Source organism: Kogia breviceps, chromosome 3, assembly GCF_026419965.1.
Source record: "Kogia breviceps isolate mKogBre1 chromosome 3, mKogBre1 haplotype 1, whole genome shotgun sequence".
Lineage (NCBI taxonomy): Eukaryota > Metazoa > Chordata > Mammalia > Artiodactyla > Physeteridae > Kogia > Kogia breviceps.
The window spans coordinates 182,105,471-182,131,617 of NC_081312.1; the positions used below are offsets into that span (position 1 = coordinate 182,105,471).

General features: G+C 41.3%; 1 protein-coding gene across 2 annotated transcripts in view; it reads right to left on the bottom strand.

Moving 5' to 3' along the window:
* Positions 1–26,147, bottom strand: part of ITGA8 (integrin subunit alpha 8) — a 186,308-nt gene that overhangs the window by 12,180 nt on the left and 147,981 nt on the right. For both annotated transcript variants that reach the window (XM_067030489.1, XM_059059167.2), the window contains 3 exons: positions 24,695–24,823; positions 16,027–16,140; positions 8,257–8,358 (listed from right to left, as the gene is read on the bottom strand). In XM_067030489.1, the coding sequence (XP_066886590.1) occupies positions 8,257–8,358; positions 16,027–16,140; positions 24,695–24,823 (345 nt within the window). The remainder of the gene's footprint in view (positions 1–8,256; positions 8,359–16,026; positions 16,141–24,694; positions 24,824–26,147) is intronic.

Consider the following 26,147-nt stretch of genomic DNA (forward strand, 5'->3'; position numbering starts at 1 on the left):
CATTTCTTGTATTTTCTCCATTCTGTTTTCAAGATTTTGAATCATCTTTACTATCATTACTCTGAATTGTTTTTCAGGTAGACTGCCTATTTCCTCTTCATTTGTTTGGTCTGGTGGGTTTTTACCTTGCTCCTTCATCTGCTGCATATTTCTCTGTCTTCTCATTTTGCTTAACTTACTGTGTTTGGGTCTCCTTTTCACAGGCTGCAGGTTAGTAGTTCCCGTTGTTTTTGCTGTCTGCTCCAGGTGGGTAAGGTTGGTTCAGTGGGTTTTGTAGGCTTTCTGTTGGAGGGGTGTGGTGCCTGTGTTGTGGTGGATGAGGCTGGTTATTGTTTCTCTGGTGGGCTGGACCGTGCCTGGTGGTGTGTTTTGGGCTGCCTGTGAACTTAGTATGATTTTAGGCAGCCTCTCTGCTAATGGGTGGGGTTGTGTTCCTGTCTTGCTAGTTGTTTGGAATGGGGTGCCAGCACTGGAGTTTGCTGGTTGTTGAGTGGAGCTGGGTCTTAGCGTTGAGATGGAGATCTCTGGGAGAGCTCTCGCCGATTGATATTACATGGGGCCAGGAGGTCTCTGGTGGACCAATGTCCTGAACTTGGCTCTCCCAGCTCAGAGGCTCAGGCCTGACACCCAGTTGGAACACCAAAACCCTGTCAGTCACACGGCTGCAGCATCCATCTGCCATTACTGTTGCTTTCTTTCTGTCTCAACAACTGAGCATGATAACATACACCCTCTTTCTCCTGAACCAGAAGAAGCTGAAGGAAAGCTGGTGGGAGCAAGGAGAGCCACAGTCACAGTTGAGGCTTTATTCCATTGAAGTTAAAACTTTATTCCACTGAAGTCGAACCCCCTTTTTCCTGCGCCCTGCACCAACTTTCCCAGTATGTGAGCTGCCACATCACTTTCGCCTTCTGACACAGTTTTAAGAATGAGAATTTCAGAATTTTGGAACTACAAAGGGTAGTAGTGGTCATGCACTCATAAGCCAGTTACAGTGACCTAGGAGAGAGAAAATCTGGTGCCGTGGACAATTCTGAGGTTTCTTGTAAATGTTTCTTCCCCCTAAGCTCTAAGTCCACTAAGGAAACAACATAGTTTTGGTCTGTTTTTTGTGCATGTGTTAGAGATCACCAAAATTTACTAATAGATAATTTACAGGAACACAGGCAACAATACTTTTCCATGTTCCCTCTTCTGATTTACCTAACTAATATCTGAAGTCACCTCCCAATGTTTCATTATAACATAGGAAACAGTTCTAATTTTGTAAGTTAATAAAAAAGCTAAGCTAAAGAAGTTGAAATAAGGGCCGATTGTCTGTTCAAATTGTTGTTTTAATAAAAAGAAATGGAATGAGAGAATAGCTGCTGAGTTTTTGCTGAGTTTCCATGCCACTTGGCTACTGCAGGCTTCCATGTCTTATCTATAAAACTAGTCTGTCGGCATACAGATGGCCAAAAGGCACATAAAATGATGCTCAACATCACTAATTATTAGAGAAATGCAAATCAAAACTACAATGAGGTATCACCGCACACTGGTCAGAATGGCAATCATCAAAAAATCTACAAAAAATAAATGCTGGAAAGGGTGTGGAGAAAAGAGAACCCTTTTACAGTGTTGGTGGGAATGTAAATTGGTACAGCCGTTATGGATCACAGTATGGAGGTTCCTTAAGAAACTAAAAATAGAGCTACCGTATGATCCAGCAATCCCACTCCTAGGCATATATTTGGAGAAAACCATAATTCAAAAAGATACATGCACCCCAATGTTCACTGCAGCACTATGTATTTACAATAGCCAGGACATGGAAGCAACCTAACTGTCCATTGAGAGATGAATGGATAAAGAAGATATGGTACATATATGCATTGAAATATTACTCACCCATAAAAAAGAACAAAATAATGCCATTTTCAGCAACATGGATGGACCTGGAGATTGTCATACTCAGTGAAATAAGTCAGACACAGAAAGAGAAATATCATATGATATCGCTTATATGTGGGATCTTAAAAAATGGTACAGATGAACTTATTTATAAAACAGAAATAGAGTCACAGATGTAAAAAAACAATCTTATGGTTACCAGGGTGGAAAGCAGGGAGGGATAAATTGGGAGACTGGGGTTGACATATACATACTACTATATATAAAATAGATAACTAATAAGGACATACTGTATAGCACAGGGAACTCTACTCAATACTCTTGTAATGGCCTATATGGGAAAAGAATCTTAAAAAAAGAGTGGATATATGTATATGTATAACTGATACACTTTGCTGTACAGCAGAAACTAATGTTGTAAATCACCTATACTCCAATAAAAATTAAAAGAAAAAACCAAACCCTGCCCCCCGCCATGGTCTACCTGTGGAAACGAGCTGGAGAGGTCACTCACAAAGATCTAATAATGATATTTGAAGGGTTTTTTTTTGCAGAAGTGATGGAAAAGTACAAATCAAATACCCCATTTAATACCCCATTAAATTGAACAGGGTATGCTTATTAGGGTGTCTAGAAGCAGAAAACAGCTTTACAAGGTATAATTACAAAATCTACTGGCTTTCGGTTTGCATTCGTTTCCAGAGTCTGACAACAGTCTTAAAACAGTCTCAGAGAAGATGATCACTGATGTCCTTATCCGTTCTAAAATCTGAAATTCTCATCACCAAAACTTTTGCCAGTCTGCTCCTGGTAACATTATGTTCATTTGAAAAATACCATTTCATACCCTTTCTCTGAGCACTTTCAGTGACAGTATTATGCATGTCATATACGTTCACCATCTGTAATTAACTAAGGGGAAAGGACATAGAGATTTAAAGGAAGGCAAACTCAGTGACTTTGCCCCCAAGCCTGCATTCTGCTCTCCTCGCCTGCTGCCTTTAGGACTTCTATGTGGCACGGAGGCTGCCCGATCTTGATCTAAACCGGGTGCAGGTGCAGAGACCTTCCGTCGCCCCTGGCGGTTCCCTAAGCTTATCTAGGTATTTCACTGCCTAGTCGAGAAGTTGTTACACTAGAGACAGTAGAAATACAGAACACCAGTAGTGCCCCGGAGCATTTCTTCGGACTTCCAGGGCTGAGGATTGAGATGGCTGCTGCTAGAAAAGGGTGGATGGGTTAAAGGTAACAACACATCACTGGGAGAGTCACATCCAGGTCTTGGAAGGAGAGCTCTTTCTGAGAACACGTTGATTAGGGAGTCAGGTGACATATTCAGGTCTGTAAATGGCAACGGGGCATTTCATCTGCAAGTGGAAACAGGTAAAGCCAAGCTTTCCTGAGACTCAATGCTCTGTATAGACGAGAAACTTGAACTCTACAGGCAAGCTTAAGAGAAAAGACTTAACTGATCACTTTTATGGGACCAGCGTTTACTTAAATTTGTCATAGTCCTGTGGAAACCCTAGGATGGTTTGGAAGAAGCTTGGCCACGAAATAAAATGTTGAAAAATACCCAAACTTTGTTATTTCTGATATTTATATTTGGCAGCTCATTTTGACAAGCTCACAAGAAGCTTAGATTATCCATTGGATAATAAATAAGAAAAGTAGGTCTTAATTTCTAGAGTTCCTAAAGACTTAACACCAATTTATAGTAAGAATTTTTCATTCATTTCGAATAAGATTTATTAAACACCCTATGTTCTCTGAAGCTCTGTTGGTATTATCAACAGCTCCAAGCTGGAACACTCTATAACTCCGCTGTAGATCAGTGCTCTCCAAGAGAGATATAATGCAAGCCACGTATGTCATTTAAAATTTTATAGTCATCACATTTAAAAAGAGTAAAAAGAAACATGGGGTATTAATTTTAATAACATATTTAATTTGACCCTAAATATCAAAATTATCATGTAATTGATATAAATTATATCAACATGTAATTGATATAAAATATTCTTCCCTTTTTTTCTTTTTTTTTACTAAGTCTCCAAAATCCAGTGTTTATTTTACACTTGCAGCAAGTGACAACTGCTGGATTTTTATTGGTTAAAGTAAAATGTAGTCTTACCCCAAAAAATAAAGCTGCGTTTAATGGAAAAAATATCTTATACTGCTACAGTTTTAAAGTTTACATTTAAGTGAGTTAAGATGAAGTAAAACTACTAGTTCAGTTCTTCAGTCACTCCACCCACGTCTGGGGTCCTCACCACCCACGGTAATGGGGTGAGTGGCTACCACATTGAACTGCACAGCTCGAGGACTTTTGTATAATCTCACACAAAGGTGTGTTAAGCCAAATTACCCAAGTCCCTCTTTATAAGATTCATTTATCAAGAAGGTGGTCCCGGGCTTCCTTGGTGGCGCAGTGGTTGCGAGTCCGCCTGCCGATGCAGGGGACGCGGGTTCGTGCCCCGGTCCGGGAGGATCCCACGTGCCGCGGAGCGGCTGGGCCCGAGAGCCATGGCCACTGAGCATGCGCGTCCGGAGCCTGTGCTCCGCAGCGGGAGAGGCCACAGCAGTGAGAGGCCCGCGTACCGCAAAAAAAAAAAAAAAAAAGAAGGTGGTCCCAAGGCGGACAATGAGGTGTATTTAGGACTAAAGCTTTACTTTAAGAACATGGGTTTTTGACTACATATTTCAACTGCTTTAAGAAAGAGTCACATTGAGTAACCTGAGTACTTAAAACGTAGGGAGAAAAATTCAATTACATGCCAACTAATTAACAAACTGTTTTTCTTTTTTTTTTAATGTATCAAGAACCTATGGTTATTAAAAGAAATAGTATAAAATTTTAACAATCCACTTAATGTAACTATCTGCAATTTTAGGAAGGGGGATCCATGAATTGTAAGTGGTTTAGATGTTCTTAAAGCGATGCTAAGTAAGGAACATTTAATCTTACCTTCATCATGTTGTAAATCTTGTTGTTCTTTATTATGGTGGAAAGACCATAAATAAATCTTTAATATGCCTACATTTTATCGTTGACATTTATGATATGTTTTTGTATATTTTGACAAAATACCAAGGTAGAAGGAAAAAGCTCTGTCGTATTTGCAGTGGTAATTAATGTTGATGTCTGTAGTTATGTATCACAAAATCTTGTGTAAACATACTTCAGTGGGGTCACAAGAATGTTTTTTGTAAGTGTACCAAGACACCCTACCTAGAGTGCCATTTAGAACAAAATAATAACATGAAGTGGGCCAGCTGAACATACCTTTTAAAAACATTCAAACAGCCCCTAGGAGAAAAGAAGTCCTGTGATAAGTTTGAACTCCAGACAATTGTTTCATGTAAGAGATCCATTTTAAGATTCTGAAGTTTTGCTAACAACTCAAAAAGTCAAATGGACTCATAGTTTATGTGTGAGTTCTTAATTCAGGATATTACTGAAATATTTTATAATAACTGCCTTTGGAGTGACACCAGACCATACTATCCTCTTCTAGATATAAATTATTCGGCTTTAGTCACATGACACACAAATGCCAAAGTTTATGAATAGGCAAAAAAAGTGTTCAAATAACGGAATGATTTTTTTTTTTCTTCTGGGCTGTAATGATTCAGCATTTAGTCGTATCCCCTTTACATCATGCAGCCTTTTCCTTGACTCTGAACACGACAAGTGTCACCTGGCATGGAGAGTTCACTTGTTACAAACACAGACACTGTGCCAGTAGCAAGTGGGGATAACTATTGTCTTCCATATAGAAAGTTTATCTCGGGTTCAAGAAATGGTTGCATTATGACCATGTTGAAAAGGAAGCACAGATAGACTCCTCATGGCACACAAGGGCCTAGTAAAACAAGCAAATATTTTTGTCTTATTACCAAAGAAGGAACCGAGATGCTTTTCCCAGTGGCAGAGTACGGATTGGAGCTCTGATGACCCTCCAGCCACCTAGTCCAACGGATTCTACCACCACCAGAAAGCAATTCCCTTCAGCTGGGTCCTTTTCAAGATAAGGATGACAGGATTTTTGAGAACAAGCCCTAAGAAACATCTGCCAGCTCCAAGCAGAGTCCTCTCAAATCAAGCCTGTAGGGCACAGCTAACTTCCTACTGGCAGCATCTCCTTCAGTCAGTCAGGGATTGGGAGACCTAAACAGTTTTCCCATAACCTTTACAGAAATGGTGCAGTAAATCATCTACATCAGATGACAAGACTTTTTAAAAGATGCAGGAACAAGGGTGGTCAGGACAGGGGAAGCATGTATCTTGATCATTTTGTGGATCTTTTGAGACGAGTCGAGAACAGCAGGCTGGCACCTGTGGCCAGGACAGAAAGACGCAATCCTGTTGATGGGACTGACTGTCACATATGTTTCTGCTCTGGAGCATGTGCTCAGAGAAGACAAAGGACCCAGATTTATCTCCCTTAGAGTTACAAGCCTTTGAACCTCCTTGGATGAGCATTCTATATTAAAAACCCAAAGCCTCTGTTTTCTAGGTTGAACGTAAATCCAAACTCCAGCAGACATCTCGTAAGAGAAACAGAGGCAAGCTAAGTGAAGAAAGATGTGGCAGTATTTGCTTTAAATGCCACCAAAGTTTACTGAAGTATTTTGACTGTGTGAATCCATGGATGTTTCCAATTGGACTTCCTGGACTTTGCTGGAGAAGGTAAGACATTTTGGGCGGGTGACTATTATTGAGACCTGAGACTTAACTCGTTTTAGGTACAAAGCTAGAGCTTTGTATACATGATTTTAATAATCTTCTTAACAACACTTTCAGGGCGGTGTGGTTAACAGCCCCAGCAAAGTACATAGAGCAGCTTCCAGAAGGTTCCCACTTAGGGCAGGGTGGGTGATCCAGGGTGAAAGCCAGGAGAAGCTGTCTAGAAATCTGTGGATTTTCTTCGATGCTGCCTGCCTGTGTTAGAGGTTCCCAATCCTAGCTTCACTGCAGAATCATCACTTGTAGAGCTTTCAAAGCACAGTGGCAGAGCTCCACCCGACTCGCTCAGTCCTGATGTTTCAGATGGGGCCTGAGCGTGTATAAACCTTAAAAGTCACGTGGGTGCTGACTCTGCATACTCAGGGTTGAAAATCACTCGTCAAGGGATGAAGTGAAATTACAAAAAGTAGATTAGGCTAGAAGGAGTAAACGTTAGTTACCTTTTTAAGACCTAGGCTGAAGAGAAATCACCAGAGTATCGACTTTTACACTGTCCGAAGCAACGCTTCTCAAACATGACGGGGTACCTGCTGCCCTGATGATTTTTTTTTTTTTTTTTTTTTTTTTTTTGTGATACGCGGGCCTCTCACCGCTGTGGCCTCTCCCCCTGCGGAGCACAGGCGCTGGACGTGCAGACTCAGCGGCCACGGCTCACGGGCCCAGCCGCTCTGTGGCACGTGGGATCTTCCCGGACCGGGGCGCGAACCCGCGTCCCCCGCATCGGCAGGCGGACTCCCAACCGCCGCGCCACCAGGGAAGCCCTGCCCTGATGATTTTTGATAAAAGGCAGATGCTGCCTCAGCAGGTCTGGAGTGAGGCCTGTTTCTGAATTTCTAACAGTCTCTTAGGTGCTGCTGATACTGCTGGTCTGCAAAACACATTTTGAGTAACAAGGACCCGGGGACCAGAATCCGAGTCGAGGTTGCACGTTTCTGTGGCGTGACCAGGAGATGAGGTGTACGTGCTAGGGCTGTTTCCCGGAGCCCTGCCTGTGGTCAGTGTCACTGTTCAAGGCAGAGTTCTGGTGACCGTGCCCGTCATCTCCCCTCCGCCTCTGCGTGGCCTTGCCAGCTTGCCAGCAGCGGTGCTGTGACAGCTATGTGGGTGTCAGTCACGTTTAATAGCCGCAGTTGAAAACCTGTTTCATTCAAATGAAGCTCCGAGGGTACTGCTTTCTCCCCCCAGGCATTACTGGTCTTTGCTTAGAAATGAAACATGACTGTCCCTGTAGCTGGTCGGTGGCAACTGTCCCTAAGGAAGAGAGTCTCCCTCGTTCCTCACTCACCAGGCTGTCTTTGCAATTACAGTCGGTATGACTTCATTCTGATGATCCATGACTATCTGGACTGCTTTCAAACAAAAGAGCCTAATTTAAAAAATGGTATTAGTCCTGAATTTTGTGGGGGAGGGGTAGAAATGTACAACCTAGGTTTAAAAAATCTGATCAAATAACACTAAGGAATTTCCAGACTGAACTAAGAAAATAGTGATCTGAAGCGGGAAACTTTTCTTAAGCCACTGTAATAAGCATGTAAACCTACCACAAGCGAAACAGTGATTTAAAAAATAACGACAATACAATTATTTGTACCTGTACGTTTTAAGATACTCACTGCGATGCTGCCTTCAGGGAGTTTGGCTGGCTGATCTTTATACGGCATCTTCTTAACTTCAAAGGACACCAGGGATGCAAGAGAATAGGGGTCATTTTTCCTCTGAAATTAAAAACATTTAGTTAAGTAGAGTCCACGTAAAGCTTTTAAAAGTTATGCTGGCAGCCAACCGGTTGTTTTTCATGTCGTCCGTTTCGAAAGCAAAATTTCCTGCTTCCTTCTCACTTCCTTTTCTCTCTTTACTTTTTCCGCATCTGTCTATCCATTCACGATCCATTCATCATCTCCCCGTCCGTCTTCCATCCATCACCCACCCATCCACCCAGCCATCACCCATTCGCTGTCCATCCAACCTACCATTCAGCTTCTTCTTATTTCTAAAGATAATTCATCTTATGAACAAGAGACTTGGCATAATAGGGTTAAAATGAAAACAGAAAAGCAGAGTTCCTAAAAGGAGTCACCACAAGTGCCATTCGTGAAGAACGTAACAGGGAGACGTCGTGGGTTACAAATTCTTGTTATCTGAGAGAAGGAAATATTTTAGGAGAGAGACTGCTGCTGAGTTACAAAGAAATTAATCCCATTTCGTCTTATACAGAAGACCCAGAACAGACCTCTCAGTCATGACACTATTAGGATTTGGGGTTGGTTAAAGGGCTGTCCTGTGATCTGCGTTGTAGGATGTTTAGCAGCGTCCATGGCATCTACCCACCAGATGCCAGCAGCACCCCTCACCCAGCTGTAAGGCATTGAAAATGTCTCTAATTACTGCCAATGTCCTCTGGGGAGCAAAATCCCCCTGGTTAAGAACCACTGACCTAGAGCCATACAGTGTTTCAGTGTTTTCGACAGAACTTTTCAGCAAGTTCTTTTTTTTTTTTTTTTAACATCTTTACTGGAGTATAACTGTTTTACAATGGTGTGTTAGTTTCTCCTTTACAACAAAGTGAATCAGTTATACATATACATATGTCCCCATCTCTCTTCCCTCTCACGTCACCCTCCCTCCCACCCTCCCTGTCCCACCCCTCTAGGTGGTCACAAAGCACAGAGGTGATCTCCCTGTGCTGTGTGGCTGCTTCCCACTAGCTATTTTACATTTGGTAGTGTATAGATGTCCATGCCACTCTCTCACTTTGTCACAGCTTACCCTTCCCCCTCCCCATGTCCTCAAGGCCATGCTCTAGTAGGTCTGTGTTTTATTCCCATCCTACCCCTAGTCTCTTCATGACATTTTTTTTCTTAGATTCCATATATATGTGTTAGCATACGGTATTTGTTTTTCTCCTTCTGACTTACTTCACTCTGTATGACAGACTCCAGGTCCATCCACCTCACCACAAATAACTCAGTTTCATTTCTTTTTATGGCTGAGTAATATTCCATTGTATATATGTGCCACATCTTCTTTATCCATTCATCTGTCGATGGACACTTAGGTTGCTTCCATGTCCTGGCTATTGTAAATAGAGCTGCAATGAACATTTTGGTACATGACTCTCACTGTTGTGGCCTCTCCTGTTGCGGAGCACAGGCTCCGGACGCGCAGGCTCAGTGGCCATGGCTCACGGGCCCAGCCTCTCCGCGGCATGTGGGATCTTCCCGGACCGGGGCACGAACCCATGTCCCCTGCATCGGCAGGCGGACTCTCAACCACTGCGCCACCAGGGAAGCCCGACTCTTTTTGAATTATGGTTTTCTCAGGGTATATGCCCAGTAGTGGGATTGCTGGGTCGTAATAGGTAGTTCTATGGAGAGTCCTTAGAAAACTACGAATAGCAAGTTGTTTTTGTTTAATCGGTTCTCATATTAACTGTTGATTAAGGTCAAGGGAAAGTATTTAAGAGTAACTCAGGGAAAACCATTCTGAGAACTTAAGCTCCTGTGGTTCTCCTCCATTTAGCTTGAGACAGTGATGAGATCTATCCAGGGGCGGGCTGTAGCTGGCTCATAATGGCGCTGGAGAGCAGAATGTTAAAATTTCAAGAACTTTGAGTACCTGTTGTTAAATAGAGCCATTATTAAACCAAGTTATATATACATAAACTTTAGTAAATTATATTTTAAAAAGGTAATAAACACTCTAAACTCAGTACTTGGTAATAATTTTACTGCATTTTACTATTATCTCTGCTCGTGCTATTATGTAAGTCTATTGTATCTGTAGGGGAAAGACTATATGATGGTGTGCTGCTCTGCATCTCTTCCCAACTCTGTATTCAGTGATGTCATGTTGGCAGCCTGAAATTGACCATGGCGGGAACAGTTACACCATGGGAATCAGCAAATGTTACATTTCAGAGTTTGTTTCCCTCCAGAAAGTGATTTATTAAACATTTACTGGCACTTCACCATCTATAATCCAATGTTGGGTTTCTTGAGGCCAATCCAACAGGTTGCATTGTGATAATTTCAATATTTTTACAAATTTTTTTTTTTCCCCTGTGGTTCAATTTTTTTCTCCCTTCAATAAACCCCATTTCTTCTACGTGATGAGGATAGGCTAGAGGATGCAAAACTTTTATATATACTTAAAGTCACTACTTCTTTGGCTTTTTTGTTTTTTCTATCCTGACATTATAGGGTAAGCAACTTTGTTCATTTGGAAACATTCTTTTTCGGTCGTTATTCTTCCTATGTTCTCTTGTCTCCTGGCATTTCCATTTTAACTGAAAGCTGGATTTTTGTTTGTGTGAGAAGTGTTTTTTAAAATGTGGAAATCTTTGCTCATAAAATCTTGTGTGTACTTGGTGATTTAAATCTACTTTCCTTAATACCATGGCTGATAGAAGAAACATGACAACTTCTGGTAATGAGATTCTGTGCATAAGGGTTATAATAACATATTCAAATGTGTGTCCAGGCTCCCAAACCTTCAAAGAACAAGTTTTCTTTAGTCTCCAAGTTCAATAAAAAAACACTGATAGAAAATAATTCCCTTGCTCTTGAAATCATATCTTTGGGAAACAAATCATGAGAGAACTCTATCTCTGAGTCAACTCTAGATGGAAAGTTTTTGTCCTACATGATTCTGCATTTATGAACATGGAAGTTTCTTAATGAATAACAAATGAACTTAATTACAAAGCAGAAATAGAGTCACAGGTGTAGAAAACAAACTATGGTTACCAGGGAGTAAAGGAGTCGGGGAAATTGGGAGATTGAGATTGACATATACACACTACTATGTATAAAATAGATAACTAATAAGGACCCACTGTAGAGCACAGGGAACTCTACTCAGTATTCTGTAATGACCTATATGGGAACAGAATCTTAAAGAGTGAATATATGCATATGTATAACCGATTCACTTTGCTGTATACCCCAAACTAACACAACATTGTAAATCAGCTATACTCCAATAAAAATTTAAAAGAGAGGTGGGATTTGAATCTAGAATGTGGAGACACATGTTTCTCTGAGGGGATTTTCTCTCACCTTCCTTTAATCCCTCTACTCTTGGCCATTTTGAATCTTCCTCACATTTTCCATTCATCACCCATCTTCACCGTCATTTCCCTGGGTTCACAAAACACTGTGCTTTGCTGAACCTCAGAAACACCTGGGATCAGGTTCACAGATTGTGATTCAGTAAGTCTGTGATGAAACTATAGTTGCCATATATTGTTTGGAATTTCCACAGTGTTGTTTAGTTTTTTCTCTTTCTTGATTATTTTCTTCCCCAACAAGATTACCCAAAACTGGAAGGCATAGAGCATGGACTATAATAAGGCTTATACCTTCCATAGCACCTGGAACAGTATATGCGCAGAAGGGCTTCATCAGTCCTGCTTGATTGACAGCATGAACGGATGGTGAATGAACACGTCAGATGGCTGGGTTGTCCGATGGCCCTCCTATCCCGTATCCACCCATTTGATAGCACCTTAGAAAAGGTGTAATTCTGTCAATTATCGAATTGGACATCCTCCCCCATCAATGAGATTAGGAAGTTCAGGAAGTTGTAAAAGAAGGTAGCGACATAAAATGAGGGCTGCCGATCATGATAAGGGGCTATGGACACACTCTCACCTCCGTCACCTAATTCAGCGATGCAGATGGACAGTCTGGGACCTGAACAAATCTGGTGGTAGGCAAATAGGCTGTAAATAATACAACTCATAGATTGATCTGTTCTTTATTTTAAATTATTCTCCAAAAGCAATGTTTCTTCCACCCTTTTCAGTAGAAAAATGCATTTTTTTTTCATTTTTCTAAGATGCTCTGAAGCTCCACGGGATGGGAAATATGAGCTATGAGGCTCTGATCTAGGCCAGCGTCAAAGATACACGAGTCCTGTGTCTGTAAGTCAAAAACTTGGTACAGGTAAGCATTTAATTCATGAAAAACAATCATGAGCACAGTCCTTTTATTGATTCCATGTTCAAAGTTGAATGCTTTCAGCAGTGCTCTTTACATAACTATGATATTATTCTTATGTTAAAAAATCATCTCTTCTTGTGCGTGGCAATCTGCTGCTGTAATAGCCATCACTGCCATATTGTAGGCAATTTAGGATTAAAAAAGCAGCTGGAGTTAATATCCCTTGACAATATCTTGAACCCTCCACATGTCCCAGCTAGCTATTAATCCTCAGAAAATGCCCTATCCCTCTGTCATTGCCACATCATTTAAACTGTGGTTTGCAATCCACCACCTGCCTCTGTTATGTACTAGAGCACAAAGATTGGCTTATGGTCATGGTGCTGATAAAAGTTACAGACCTGGGAACAAATGAAGTGGAGAGTGAGGCTTTTACGTTTGTAGTCTTTTTAAAGACCTATGAGGGTGGCTGGGGCCATGAAGAGCTCCCCCGCTGCTTAATTCCTTCTCAAGAATTCTTTTTAAACCACACATCCATTTTATAAAGCCTGTGTTTAAATACTCAATATCTCCCAGAAACAAAGCCTTGTGGGACAACAAAACTTAAAACAATTACTGGTCAAACTTTAAGCTGTTAAAGAGGTTGCTCTTTCAAGCAACGATCACAGCACAGATCAACGTTTAGAATGAAAGACCAGTATGCTTGTCTACCATGTGCGCAAAACCAAACATAATGCCGCAAATGATGTCAGCCGAGAATCATAAACTTTCTCTCCCGGATTAGGAAGGCAGAAAATGTTTGCCTCCTTCCAGGTTGTGTGACAAAACTATTAAAGACTTCCAGGATGTAGTATATTCTTTGAGCGGCAGGCCGGCGGCAGTTTGCAGTAATGCTCTCCTCTTTAGCCATCAGCTTCTGAGACTGGTATAAGTATAAACAGTGGAAATACAGAAGTTTGGGCTACGGCTGTGAGTAAACATGAAGTGACGTGTGCCAGTCGCTCCTGAATCTTTGGAAGCGTCACTTTGCTCTCGCTTGCATCTGCTGACCCCAAACTCCCAGCCCACCCCTCCCCCACCCCCTCCCCCTTGGCAACTACAAATCTGTTCTCTATGTCTGTGGTTCTGTTTCTGTTTCATAGATAGGTTCATTTGTGTCATATTTTAGATTCCACATATAAATGATATCATATGGTATTTGTTTTTCTTAAGGTGCAATTTTCGCTGCATAGGTCTTCTTTAGGAACAGTATGTTATGCACAGACAGACGTATGTCATCTGAAATAGTCATTTCCCCCTTGACTGTAATGTAATGATTTTAGTCCTGCTTCACTGAAAAGCTGTGCTTCCTCATTTCAGTAGGATGTGATGCCCAAAGTAATAGGAGGGGTGGATGGTTATCATTTAGACTGTGTGGGCTTGGGAATTCATTAAAACTCATCTCCCCCGACTCTTAGAGGAAAAAGTAACAGCCAAAAAGCAGAATGGCTAGGAGCAAATTGATGGCATGCAAGTGGTACCCGAAGCAGTGCCTGGCACATAGTTGGCAGTTGGTCCTTCATAAATATTTATTGAGTGAATGAATAAATCATGGTTTAACAACAACAGCAGAAAGAAATTGTGCACTGCGCTTCCCTTTAGGTCAGTCGTTCAAAGCCAGGAATGATTTTGCCCCCAGGGGACACTGGCGATGTTTGGAGACATTTTTGGTTGTCGCAGCTGAGGCGAGAGTTGTTACTGGCATGTAGCGGGCAGGGGCCAGGGATGCTGCTAAGCATCCGATCATGCACAGGACCACCCCGCAGCAAAGAATTCTCTGAACCAGAATAGTAACAGGGCTGAGGTTGAAGAATCCTGCCTTAGGTTAAAATGCTTCACAAAAACCTTTTTAACAATACTTTTAACTTTCCTCCTCTTTGTTTTAGAAACAAAATTATGTAAGATTTGTGAGACTACCGCAAGTATTCTGACTCATAGAAAACGTGAGAATCTAGAGCTACAAAATTCCGTATTATTAGCTAGACTCAGAAGGATTTGTCCTTGGATTTTCTATGGTACAATGAGCCAAATGAGTTTTCTGGTAGTTAAAATATGGGCAAGAATGCATAGACTTGAGGAGTTTTAATTTAGCTTTTTTCCCCCAAATCCTCCCCAAACAACAAGGTCACAACACAGCAGTCTCATTTAAATAAATAGCAGTTTCCACGTGGAAAAATTCATCTGCTTAGTATAAAGGAGATTTTAAACCTTTAAAATACACACAATCAATATAATCATCCTGAGAAGTATGGGATGCCACAGTCCAGACAAGCCACAGCAGTGAGGAATCTACAAATCAACTTTGCTGAGAAGCTGTTCCGGCTGAAGCCCAGGCTGTGGTATCACCAGCCAAGAAGAACTTTCTAGGACACTATCTCTTCCCCTGCTAAACTATTTATATTTGAATTTTCCTGGGCATATGGCTTGAATTCTGGTCTTGTACTCACCATCATTTCATTAACTACTATTTACCGAGGAACTACTAGATAGTGTTGAGTCAAACGTATTTGTTCAAATCTCAGTTACTGTGTGACGGTCTTAGGGACTGAGGATATTTAAATTGTGTTCACCTAACATATCTCACACACACACACACACACACACACAATGGAATATCATTCAGCCATAAAAAAGAAAGAAACCTTGCTTTTTGCAACACCATGGGCGGACCTTGACAGCATTAGGCTAAGTGAGATAAGTCAAACAGAGAAAGAAAAATAGGGTATGAACCCACTTCTGCGTGGAATCTAAAAACAGCCAGATTCATAGAAATAGAGAACTGATGGTTACCAGGGGTTGTGTGTGGGGAAAATGGAGACATGATGTAAAAGGAACAAACTTGCAACTCGTACATCAATAAGTCCTGGAGACCTAATGTACAACAGAGTGATTAGGGTCAACACTACTATACTATAAACTTCAAAGTCGTTAAGAGCCCATATCTTAAAAGTTCTCAGCGCACACACACACACACACACACACACGCACACACACAAAGGTAATTATGTGAGGGCATAGAGGTATTAACTAAGCTTATTGTGATAATCGTGTCACAATATATAGTATCAAATTGTCATGTTGTACACCTTAAGCTTACACAGGTCATATGTCAATAAGATCTCAGTAAACCTGGAAAAACATCAAATTCACCTGATGGGAAAGATGACCAGCTGATCTAGGCTCCATGCCTTCCAGAGAGTTCTTCAAAATTGTTTTAAAATTAAAAAAATGAAATTTAAAAAAATTTGACAATTAATCTAAAAATTTTAATGGGAAAAATAGAAAATCAAAACATTAAAAAAGTTAAAACATCTAAAGATCCTTTTCAAAAAAGCTTCCCTCCGAGCTTTTGAGAAGAGGTTTCCTGTGAGTGGTACGTCAGTGCTGCACTGTTTCTCTTACCTGGAGAAACGTCTTGGCCCATAACCGCGACCTGACTTTCAGGACGGCGCTTTCTCCTCCTCCTAGTTGACCCACTGCACAGGAGATTTGTAAGCACTCGATATTTGTACAGTTCTGCAAAAAAACAACAGCAGGGGTGACGAACCAGTGTCTTTAAGTTGTGGTAGAGAATCGACACCGAAGTCAGTTTATTTACATTCTGTTTCCTCAGAAGTCATCCCTTAACCCAGAAACTTTAAGTAAAGAACAAGTACACTTAAATGATCAAGAAAAAACACCGTTTGGTAGGAGAGATGCATCAACGTTAGTGGTAATGTAGAGCTAAAACGGAACATAAAATACAACATAAAATTTAAGCTCTGTTCTAAGGACTTTAAAACAATCTTCCGGGCTTCCCTGGTGGCGCAGTGGTTCAGAGTCCGCCTGCCGATGCAGCGGACACGGGTTCGCGCCCCGGTCCGGGAAGATCCCACGTGCCGCGGAGCGGCTGGGCCCGTGAGCCATGGCCGCTGAGCCTGCACGTCCGGAGCCTGTGCTCCGCAACGGGAGAGGCCGCAACAGTGAGAGGCCCGCGTACCACACACACACACACAAAAAACCAAAACCAAAACAAAAAACAACCTTCCCACAGCAGTGACTAAATTGCTGTTTCATATTCTCAGACCTTGGGAAGATATTTCTTATAGACAATCACAACACCTGACCCTGGACTAAGTAAATCCTGAAAAAGCTTCGGAGGAAGGTCCATGAGTCCATTATCTCAGAGACCCAATGATATTAAGCCATCAACAGGTATTTGTTCCATAACATTATTCTATCTAAGTTACTTCCTGGTTGTAAGGCAGAATCTCCTGCAAGTTCCATCCATTAAGCTGCATTTATTTACTTATTTAGTTATAATTTTTATTGGAATATAATTGATTTACAATGTTGTGTTAGTTTCAGGTGTACAGCAAAGTGAATCAGCTGTATACATACATATATCCCCTCTGTTTTAGATTCTTTTCCCATATAGGTCACCACAGAGTATTGAGTAGACTTCCCTGTGCTATACAGTAGGTCCTTATTAGTTATCTATTTTACATGTAGTAGTGTGTATATGTCAATCCCAATCTCCCAGTTTATTCCTCGCCTACCTCCTTCCCCCCTAGTAGCCATAAGTTTGTTTTCTACATCTGTAACTCGATTTCTCTTTTGTAAATAAGTTCATTTGTACCATTTTTTTAGATTCCACATACATTAAGCTGTTTTAAACTAGTCTGTAGGGTTGCCTAACTTATAATGGGTAACTTTTAATATATGAAATGCATATTCCTAGAAAGTGTTCATCATGATGACATTCTATCGAATTGTATTTTTCTGATTGGATCCCAATATGTAAATCAGTGGACACCTCACAATTCATTTTCTGTGTGCCCATGGATAGGATGATACTTCTCGAATTGTACCGCCTCACTGATCTGAATTTATCTTGTGGATTGTGTTTATTCATTTTCCACCTCTCAAGCACTGATGCTCAAGTTTATTGGATATTATGTGAAGTAGTGGACTGAGGCATCTCACTTTAATGACATTGATAAACCACAGAGTAACCTGAGGAATGTACTATTGATACAATTAAAAACTGTTTTTGGACTTCCCTGGTGATCCAGTGGTTAAGACTCTTCCCATCCACCGCAAGGGGCACAGGTTTGATCCCTGGCCGGGGAAGTTTCCGCATGTAGTGTGGCCAAAAAATAAAACATGAAACATAATTCTCAACTTTAAAAAATGGTTTTAAAATAAATAAAAACTTTTTCTGAGAACCTCAGAATTCTCTAAAAACAAAGCAGTCAGGATTGTGTATCTGATAAAGTCCAGTAAGGCCAGATTTCTCTAAGGTGTTTCCAGATACAGGTGGGCTGGGCTGTTCTGGCTCCACTAGCTGGGCCCTGAGAGGTGTGGGGCCTTGTGCCTTGAGCAGGAACAGGAATCTCAAGGTTCTACACTTCGTGCCCCTTGTGAGGACTCTCATGTTTACCTGTGCTCTGTTACTGATATGCTATGCATCGCCAGTCCCACGCTCTGGAGGCAAAAGAGGGCAGTCAGAAGGAGGTAATTCTTGTAAACTCCCTGGGATGGTGGTCCCTGTTAGCTAGCTCTGTTGGAAGATTTTTGGAGAAGGTGATGCTCCGAATCTTGAAGGGCGAGGAAGAGTTACTTAGCAGTATGAGGTGATGAGGGCATGGTTCTCCTTTATAAGACCAGGGCATGTTCAGAGGAGAGGAGAAAAGGTATTTGGGGGTGGGGTGGGGAGGTGGAAATGAAATAGGAATGAGGGAAAGTCTAGGTAGTAAAGAATCTTCTTATTTGCTAAGAAGTTTCAGTTTGATTCAGAAGGTCCCGGGAAGCCCATGAAGCATTTTAAGCCAGGGATCTAATCATGTTTGTATTTTAGGGGACGGGTGGTAGGTGAGGAAGAATGGAGGGAGAAGGGTGGGAGGCAAGGAGGTGGATAAAGGCCAAGTGAGAAATGGACAGAGTCCAAGTGAGAAATGTGGGGCCCTGAACTGACGCAGTGGGACTGGAGAGAGGAAGATGAATTCTAGAGAAGTTTAGGAAGTAGAATAGATCCTTGGTGACTAATCAAAGGTTGGGATGGAGGAGAGAGAGGGATGGGGGAGCTCTTTTGCTTGGGGGATTGAGTGAATGTGTACTGGCTTTCCTGAGACTGGGAATGCTAGAGAAGAGGCACATTTCTAGGGGGGGGGTGGTCATGGAGACAGTTTTGCACATGTTGGGGCTGGGGTCAATCAGACATCCAGATGGACGTATAGAGTCTAGAGTGGTGTAGTCAGGAGGGGCTAAGATGGCAGAAGGCGCACCTAGGCATGACTGGAGTTAGGGTCACACAAGAAATTTCTCTAAAAGAGCAAAATCGATGGGAGAGAAGAGGAGGGGGCTGAGGATGGGATCCTGAGGCACAGGAGCATTTAGGGATGGGCAGAAGAGAAGTCAGTGAAAAATTCCAAGAAGGGGTAGGCCAGAAGGCAGGAATAGAACCAGAAGAGAATGCTGTGGGGATGGCAAGAGATGAGATGATTTCAAGAAGTGGTCAAGAGTATAATATGCTGAGGAGGGTCAGAAAGATAAGGTTTCTGTACACTGAGTAGTGAAAGGGAGGGAAAGTAAGCTTGGAGAGGAGGAGATGGGATGAAAAGTACAAAAGCAGCGGGGACCCAAGATGAGAAAGGCAAGGATATTCTTAGGCGGAGGAGAAATTATAGTTCCATGTTAACAGATACAAATTTTTCCTATGCAAATTGGAAATTATGATCCCAACACAGGATGCTGACATTTTGCACTTTCAAATTCCTAATCAGAAATGGGATTCAGTAAGTTGTTTTTAACTAAACAAAAACTGTAGGAGGTCTTATTTAGCTTTTGATTTTAAAATAAACTTTGCATAATCACTCTATCCAGAACTATTTTGACTTGAGGACATGGGGAGGTGGATGATTTGCAATTTTTGAACCAATAAGAGAGAAAGGGAATAAAACATGAGTTAGCAAAATCAGATATGGAAATAAAGGATCGCCTTGCTCTCATCTGTAAATAATACGTTTCTACGATATTCAGAAGTTAAAAATCGTCTTGCATTAAAAAGCTTTAATGAGACAGAAAAGGACTGAAAAAATCTGACCATACAACAGAAGTGAATAAAATATTCAAAGGAATTTTAGTTATTGAACTCCATTGCCTCAGCATATGCATGAGAAATACACCAAAGTGGAAAATGGAAAATATATTCAAATCTTGATTTTCCAAATTGTTGGCTCCCATAGGTTTGGACATTGGTTCGCCAGAGGGCTTTCTCATTGGCACTGAATATGAGAATTCTATAGCTGTCAGTCATTGTTTTCTTTAAAAAAAAAACAATCAAGAAAAAGGGCTTCCCTGGTGGCGCAGTGGTTGAGAGTCCGCCTGCCAATGTAGGGGACACGGGTTCGTGCCCTGGTCCGGGAAGATCCCACATGCAGCGGAGCGGCTGGGCCCATGACCCATGGCCACTGAGCCTGCGCGTCCAGAGCCGGTGCTCCGCAACGGGAGAGGCCACAACAGTGAGAGGCCCGCGTACCGAAAAAAAAAAAAAAATCAAGAAAAAGAGGGAGAGGACTCAAATCAATAAAATTAGAAATGAAAAAGGAGAAGTTACAACAGACACCACAGAAATACAAAGCATCCTAAGAGACTACTACAAGCAACTCTAGGCCAATAAAATGGACAACCTGGAAGAAATGGACAAATACTTAGAAAGGTATAACCTTCCAAGACTGAACCAGGAAGAAATAGAAAATATGAACAGACCAATCACAAGTAATGAAATTGAAACTGTGATTAAAAATCTTCCAACAAACAAAAGTCCAGGACCAGATGCCTTCACAGGTGAATTCTATCGAACATTTAGTGAAGAGCTAACACCCATTCCTTCTCAAACTCTTCCAAAAAATTGCAGAGGAAGGAACACTCCCAAACTCATTCTATGAGGCCACCATCACCCTGATACCAAAAACAGACAAAGATACTACAAAAAAAAAGAAAATTACAGACAAATATCCTTGATGAATATAGATGCAAAAATCCTCACCAAAATACTAGCAAACAGAATCCAATAACACATTAAAAGGATCATACACCATGATCAAGTGGGATTTATGCCAGGGATGCAAGGATTCTTCAATATATGCAAATCAATCAATGTGATACACCATATTAACAAACTGAAGAATAAAAACCATGGGATCATCTCAGTAGATGCAGAAAAAGCTTTTGACAAAATTCAACACCCATTTATGATAAAAACTCTCCAGAAAGTGGGCATAGAGGGAAACTACCTCAACATAATAAAGGTCATATACAACAAACCCACAGCAAATGTCATTCTCAATGGTGAAGAACTGAAAGCATTTCCTCTAAGATCAGGAACAAGACAAGGATGTCCACTCTCACCACTATCACTCAACATAGTTTTGGAAGTCCTAGCCACGGCAATCAGAGAAGAAAAAAAAATAAAAGGAATACAAATTGGAAAAGAAGAAGTAAAACTGTCACTGTCTGCAGATGACATGATACTATATAGAGAGAATCCTAAAGATGCCACCAGAAAACTGCTAGAGCTAATCAATGAATTTGGTAAAGTTGCAGGATACAAAATAATGCACAGAAATCTCTTGAATTCCTATACACTGATGATGAAAAATCTGAAAGAGAAATTAAGGAAACACTCCCATTTACCAATGCAACAAAAAGAATAAAATACCTAGGAATAAACCTACCTAAGGAGACAAAAGACCTGTATGCAGAAAACTATAAGACACTGATGAAAGCCATGAAAGATGATACAAACAGATGGAGAGATATACCATGTTCTTGGATTGGAAGAATCAACATTGTGAAAATGACTATACTAGCCAAAGCAATCTACAGATTCAATGCACTCCCTATCAAATTACCAATGGCATTTTTTACAGAACTAGAACAAAAAAATCTTAAAATTTGTATGGAGACAAAAAGGACCCTGAATAGCCAAAGCATTCTTGAGGGAAAAAAACAGAGCTGGATGAATCAGACTCCCTGACTTCAGACTATACTACAAAGCTACAGTAATCAAGACAATATAGTACTGACAGAAAAACAGAAATATAGATAAATGGAACAGGCTAGAAAGCCCAGAGATAAACCCACACACCTATGGTCAACTAATCTATGACAAAGGAGGCAAGGGTATACAATGGAGAAAAGACAGTCTCTTCAATAAGTGGTGCTGGGAAAATTGGACAGCTACATGTAAAAGAATGAAATCAGAACACTCCCTAACACCATACACAAAAATAAACTCAAAATGGATTCGAGACCTAAATGTAAGACTGGACACTATAAAACTCTTAGAGGAAAACATAGGAAGAACACTGTTTGACATAAATCACAGCAAGATCTTTTTTGATCCACTTCCTAGAGTAATGGAGATAAAAACAGAAATAAATGAATGGGACCTAATGAAACTTAAAAGCTTTTGCAAAGCAGAGGAAACTACGAACAAGACAAAAAGACAACCCTCAGAATGGGAGAAAATACTTGCAAACAAATCAACGGACAAAGGATTAATCTACAAATATATAAACAGCTCATGCAGCTCAATATCAAAAAAAACAAACAACCCAATCCAAAAATAGGCAGAGGACCTATATAGACTTTTCTCCAAAGAAGACATACAGATAGCCAAGAAGCATATGAAAAGCTGCTCAACATCACTAATTATTAAAGAAATGCAAATCAAAACTACAATGAGGTATCACCTCACACCACTTAGAATGGGCATCATCAGAAAATCTACAAACAACAAATGCTGGAGAGGGTGTGGAGAAAAAGGAACCCTCTTGCACTGTTGGTGGGAATGTAAATTGATACAGCCACTATGGAGAACAGTATGGAGGTACCTTAAAAAACTAAAAATAGAATTACCACCTGACCCAGAAATCTCACTACTGGGCATATACCCAGAGAAAACCTTAATTCAAAAAGACACATGCACCCCAATGTTCAATGCAGCACTATTCACAATAGCCAGGACATGGAAGCAACCTAAATGTCCATCAACAGATGAATGGATAAAGAAGATGTGGTACATATATACAATGCAACATTACTCAGCCATAAAAAGGAACGAAATTGGGTCATTTGTAGAGACATGGATGAATCTAGAGACTGTCACACAGAGCGAAGTAAGTCAGAAAGAGAAAAACAAATATCGTATATTAACGCATACATGTGGAACCTAGGAAAACGGTACCGATGAACAGGTTTGCAGGGTAGAAATTGAGACACAGATGTAGAGAACAAACGTATGGACACCAAGGGGGGAAAGCGGTGGCGGGGGTGGTGGTGTGATGAATTGGGAGATTGGGATTGACATTTAGACGCTAATATGTAGAAAATAGATAACTAATGAGAACCTGCTGTATAAAAAAAATAAAATTCAAAAAAAATAGGAATTGAGGTATAATTGACATAGAACACGATTAGCTTCAGGTATACGATGAAATGATTCAATATTTGTACATATTGTGAAATGAGCGCCACAATAAGTGTACTTAACACCCATCACCACGCACAGTTACATAATTGTTTTTCTTGTGATGGGCACTTTTACGCTCTGCCCTCTCAGCAACTTTCAAATATGCAGCACGGTGTTATTAATGGTTGTCACCATGCTGGACCTTACCACCTCATAACTTACATCATTGTTTTCTGTTCTATCATTCTTCCTGGAAACTTCTAAAAAATAATAATATTAGTTTTATTAATTTAGCCTAAACTGCACAGCATATAGATTCCCCACTCTTACGTTTTGAAAAACATTACAGTGCCTTAAAAAATTTTCAGGAACTTGAGTCACATCTGCCAACGGCCATAGCTTTTTGCCATGTAATTGCAGGTACTTCAATCGATATTATAATCGATGTTCCTCTCTTGATTTAAGTTTAACTGATTGTGTTAGACATGCTCCTTGCACTTTGTGGCCATTTCCGTGTTTGAAACTTTTTGTATGGTCAAGATGAAATAAATACATGTCAGAGCATGTTCAAGACGTACATTTTCACGAATTAAATTTTTCTTGTCTTTTCAGTGGGATCTGGGGAAGAAAACTAGGCACATACATGTATTCAGTCTGTCATCCTGACTTGAAGAATTCTGTTTTATACTGTTGTTTTTCTATATATTTGGTTACTTTTTGCCCTACCCATCCCTATGGGTCTCTACTTGTGAAGTGCTGGGAGATTATGTAGGTTTTGTTATCGTTTGTTACAGTGATCAAAGATTCTTGAGACAGTACACTCATTATATGTCAGGCCTGGCATAAATTTTTTAAAAAGACACACATTGAAAAAAACCACAACATTTTAACCTTTTTTTACACATACAACCAATGGCATTAACATTCACATTGGAATGAGTGGGAAAACGGAATCTAAAATGCCGAGTCATGGGACTTCCCTCTCAGTCCACTGGTTAAGACTCCGTACTTCCACTGCAGGGGGCAGGGGTTTGATCCCTGGTCCGGGAACTAAGATAAAATCGTGCATGACACGCAGTGTGAAAAAAAAAAAAAAAAGCTGAGTCATGAATGCGTCCACAGTATTACGAAGGGCTGACTAAGCTCAGGCTCGATCCACCACAGACCCCACTGCTTTGGGCCCAGGAAATCTGCAAATACCATTCTCGATTCTTCCACTGGAGCAGAGAATTGTGAGATTCAGGAATGGAGTGTGACACCCCAAGGACCCACTGCATGGGCGGTGTTCCAGGCTCACTTCAAACTCTCACCAGTTCAGTGTCTGGGGACCGGGTGACGACTGAATCTTTGTCTTCTTGAAATGCATGAAAGGTCACCTTTTATGTTTTCATTGTTATTTCCCTCATGTGGCCCCCAGGGCAGGTTCAGAAGAGGGAAAAGGTTATATTGCAAAAAAAAAAAAAAAAGTAGTTGCTTTCACATCTACAATACGAACTGACAAAAACCTGGGCATATCTGAGCGTGGGAGGGGACTGAAAAGCAGTACTTGAAGTTAAAACCACGTGCGTTTGGGAATTCTGTCCAATCCAAAATCCGCGCACTGAGACAACTCACCAGGATCTTTGCGCGGCTCTGTCTGTGAGGCTCCAGCGCAGGCACGTCTCTCTTCCTGACCAGATGAGGGATGGTGGAGTTTCTCAAAAAGGCGCTCAGCTCGGGGGTGTCTTCGGGGGGGGCAGCGGGCTGCAAAGAGCGAGCCAGAAACAGCACATCAGGTACATGTGCGCTCGGTACCTTTTCATCAGCCTTGAGTGCTAGGCAATTTTTTTTTCTTGACTATGATTCACCTGACAATTCAGACCCGTGCTCATTGACCAGCAGCATACGCATCAGCAAGATGAACCACACTGGCGGCAAACAAGCCTTTCCATTCTCCAATTATAGGAATTCCTGACGCCCGGGGAATGCACTCCTGGAAAGCTGATTTTTGTAAGCAGAAGATTTTAAGCAGGAGTGATTTCCCCGTAAGGGCAGAGAAGGTGGAAGTGACTTTCTAAGCGTGAGCTGTCATTTTCCCATTACTTTGCTCTCATTGTCGATCAGGGAACCGAGGAACATTCTGTGTGGTGAGATGCATCCTGAGGTGGCAGAAAAGTGAGGTGCTGATGGTGGGGAAACAGCCAGATGTGGTCAAGGACTTGGGCGTGTCTGAGCCCCAAACCCTGTAGCTGTTAAGTAGAGCTCCCTCAGGAGAGAACTGTGTTTTATTGAAAATGACTCTTCCCTAGCACACCACGTGAGCACTGTGCCAGGATGGAGCTTGTTTTCAGCCCTGAGTTTGTCTTGCAAATGTTCCAGAACTTACATTGTTATCTCAGGCTCCGTGCTGGCCATATCTGATCACCAAATAAATATTTGGAGAATTCCAATAAATCACACATAGTATCCCATTAAGATTCTTTATTTTAGACCGACTGAATATAAAACCTATTTTTTTGCTCCCCACTACCCGTCCCCGACAGCACATCTTCTTTCACCCAGTCTTTTTTTTTGTAGTCACAGGAAGAATCCTAGTGCGCTCGTCTCCGTGGAATGAAAAAAGATATTCCTACACTGCAGCTGAAATGATAGTGCCCATTATGGCCTAAGTACTTAGAAAAATCTACTGGATAAACAGAAATGTAGAGTCCGGGCTTCTTGGTATGACACAGCCCTCGATATGCTGACCTCTGCCCGCTGCTGCAGCCTCCCCTTCGCATCAAGAGGCCCGGGCATCCTGCTTCCCAGCAAAGCAGAACCACCCTCCGCCCCTGCCCGCACCAGGCTGATTCCCTGAGGCCTGTCTGATGTTCCGGATGACGGCTCTGCTCTCCATCAGCACCTGTCAAGCTGAACAGTCACTGTGTGCCAGCTGGTCTGAGTTGCCCCATGAGAAAATGTCAGATGAGAAGCATAGAGTCATATATAACATCCCAACAAATATCAGAAAAAGAGAGAGAGAGAGAGAGAGAGAGAGAGAGAGAGAGAGAGAGAGAGAGAGAGGGAGGGAGGGAGGGAGAGAGGAAGA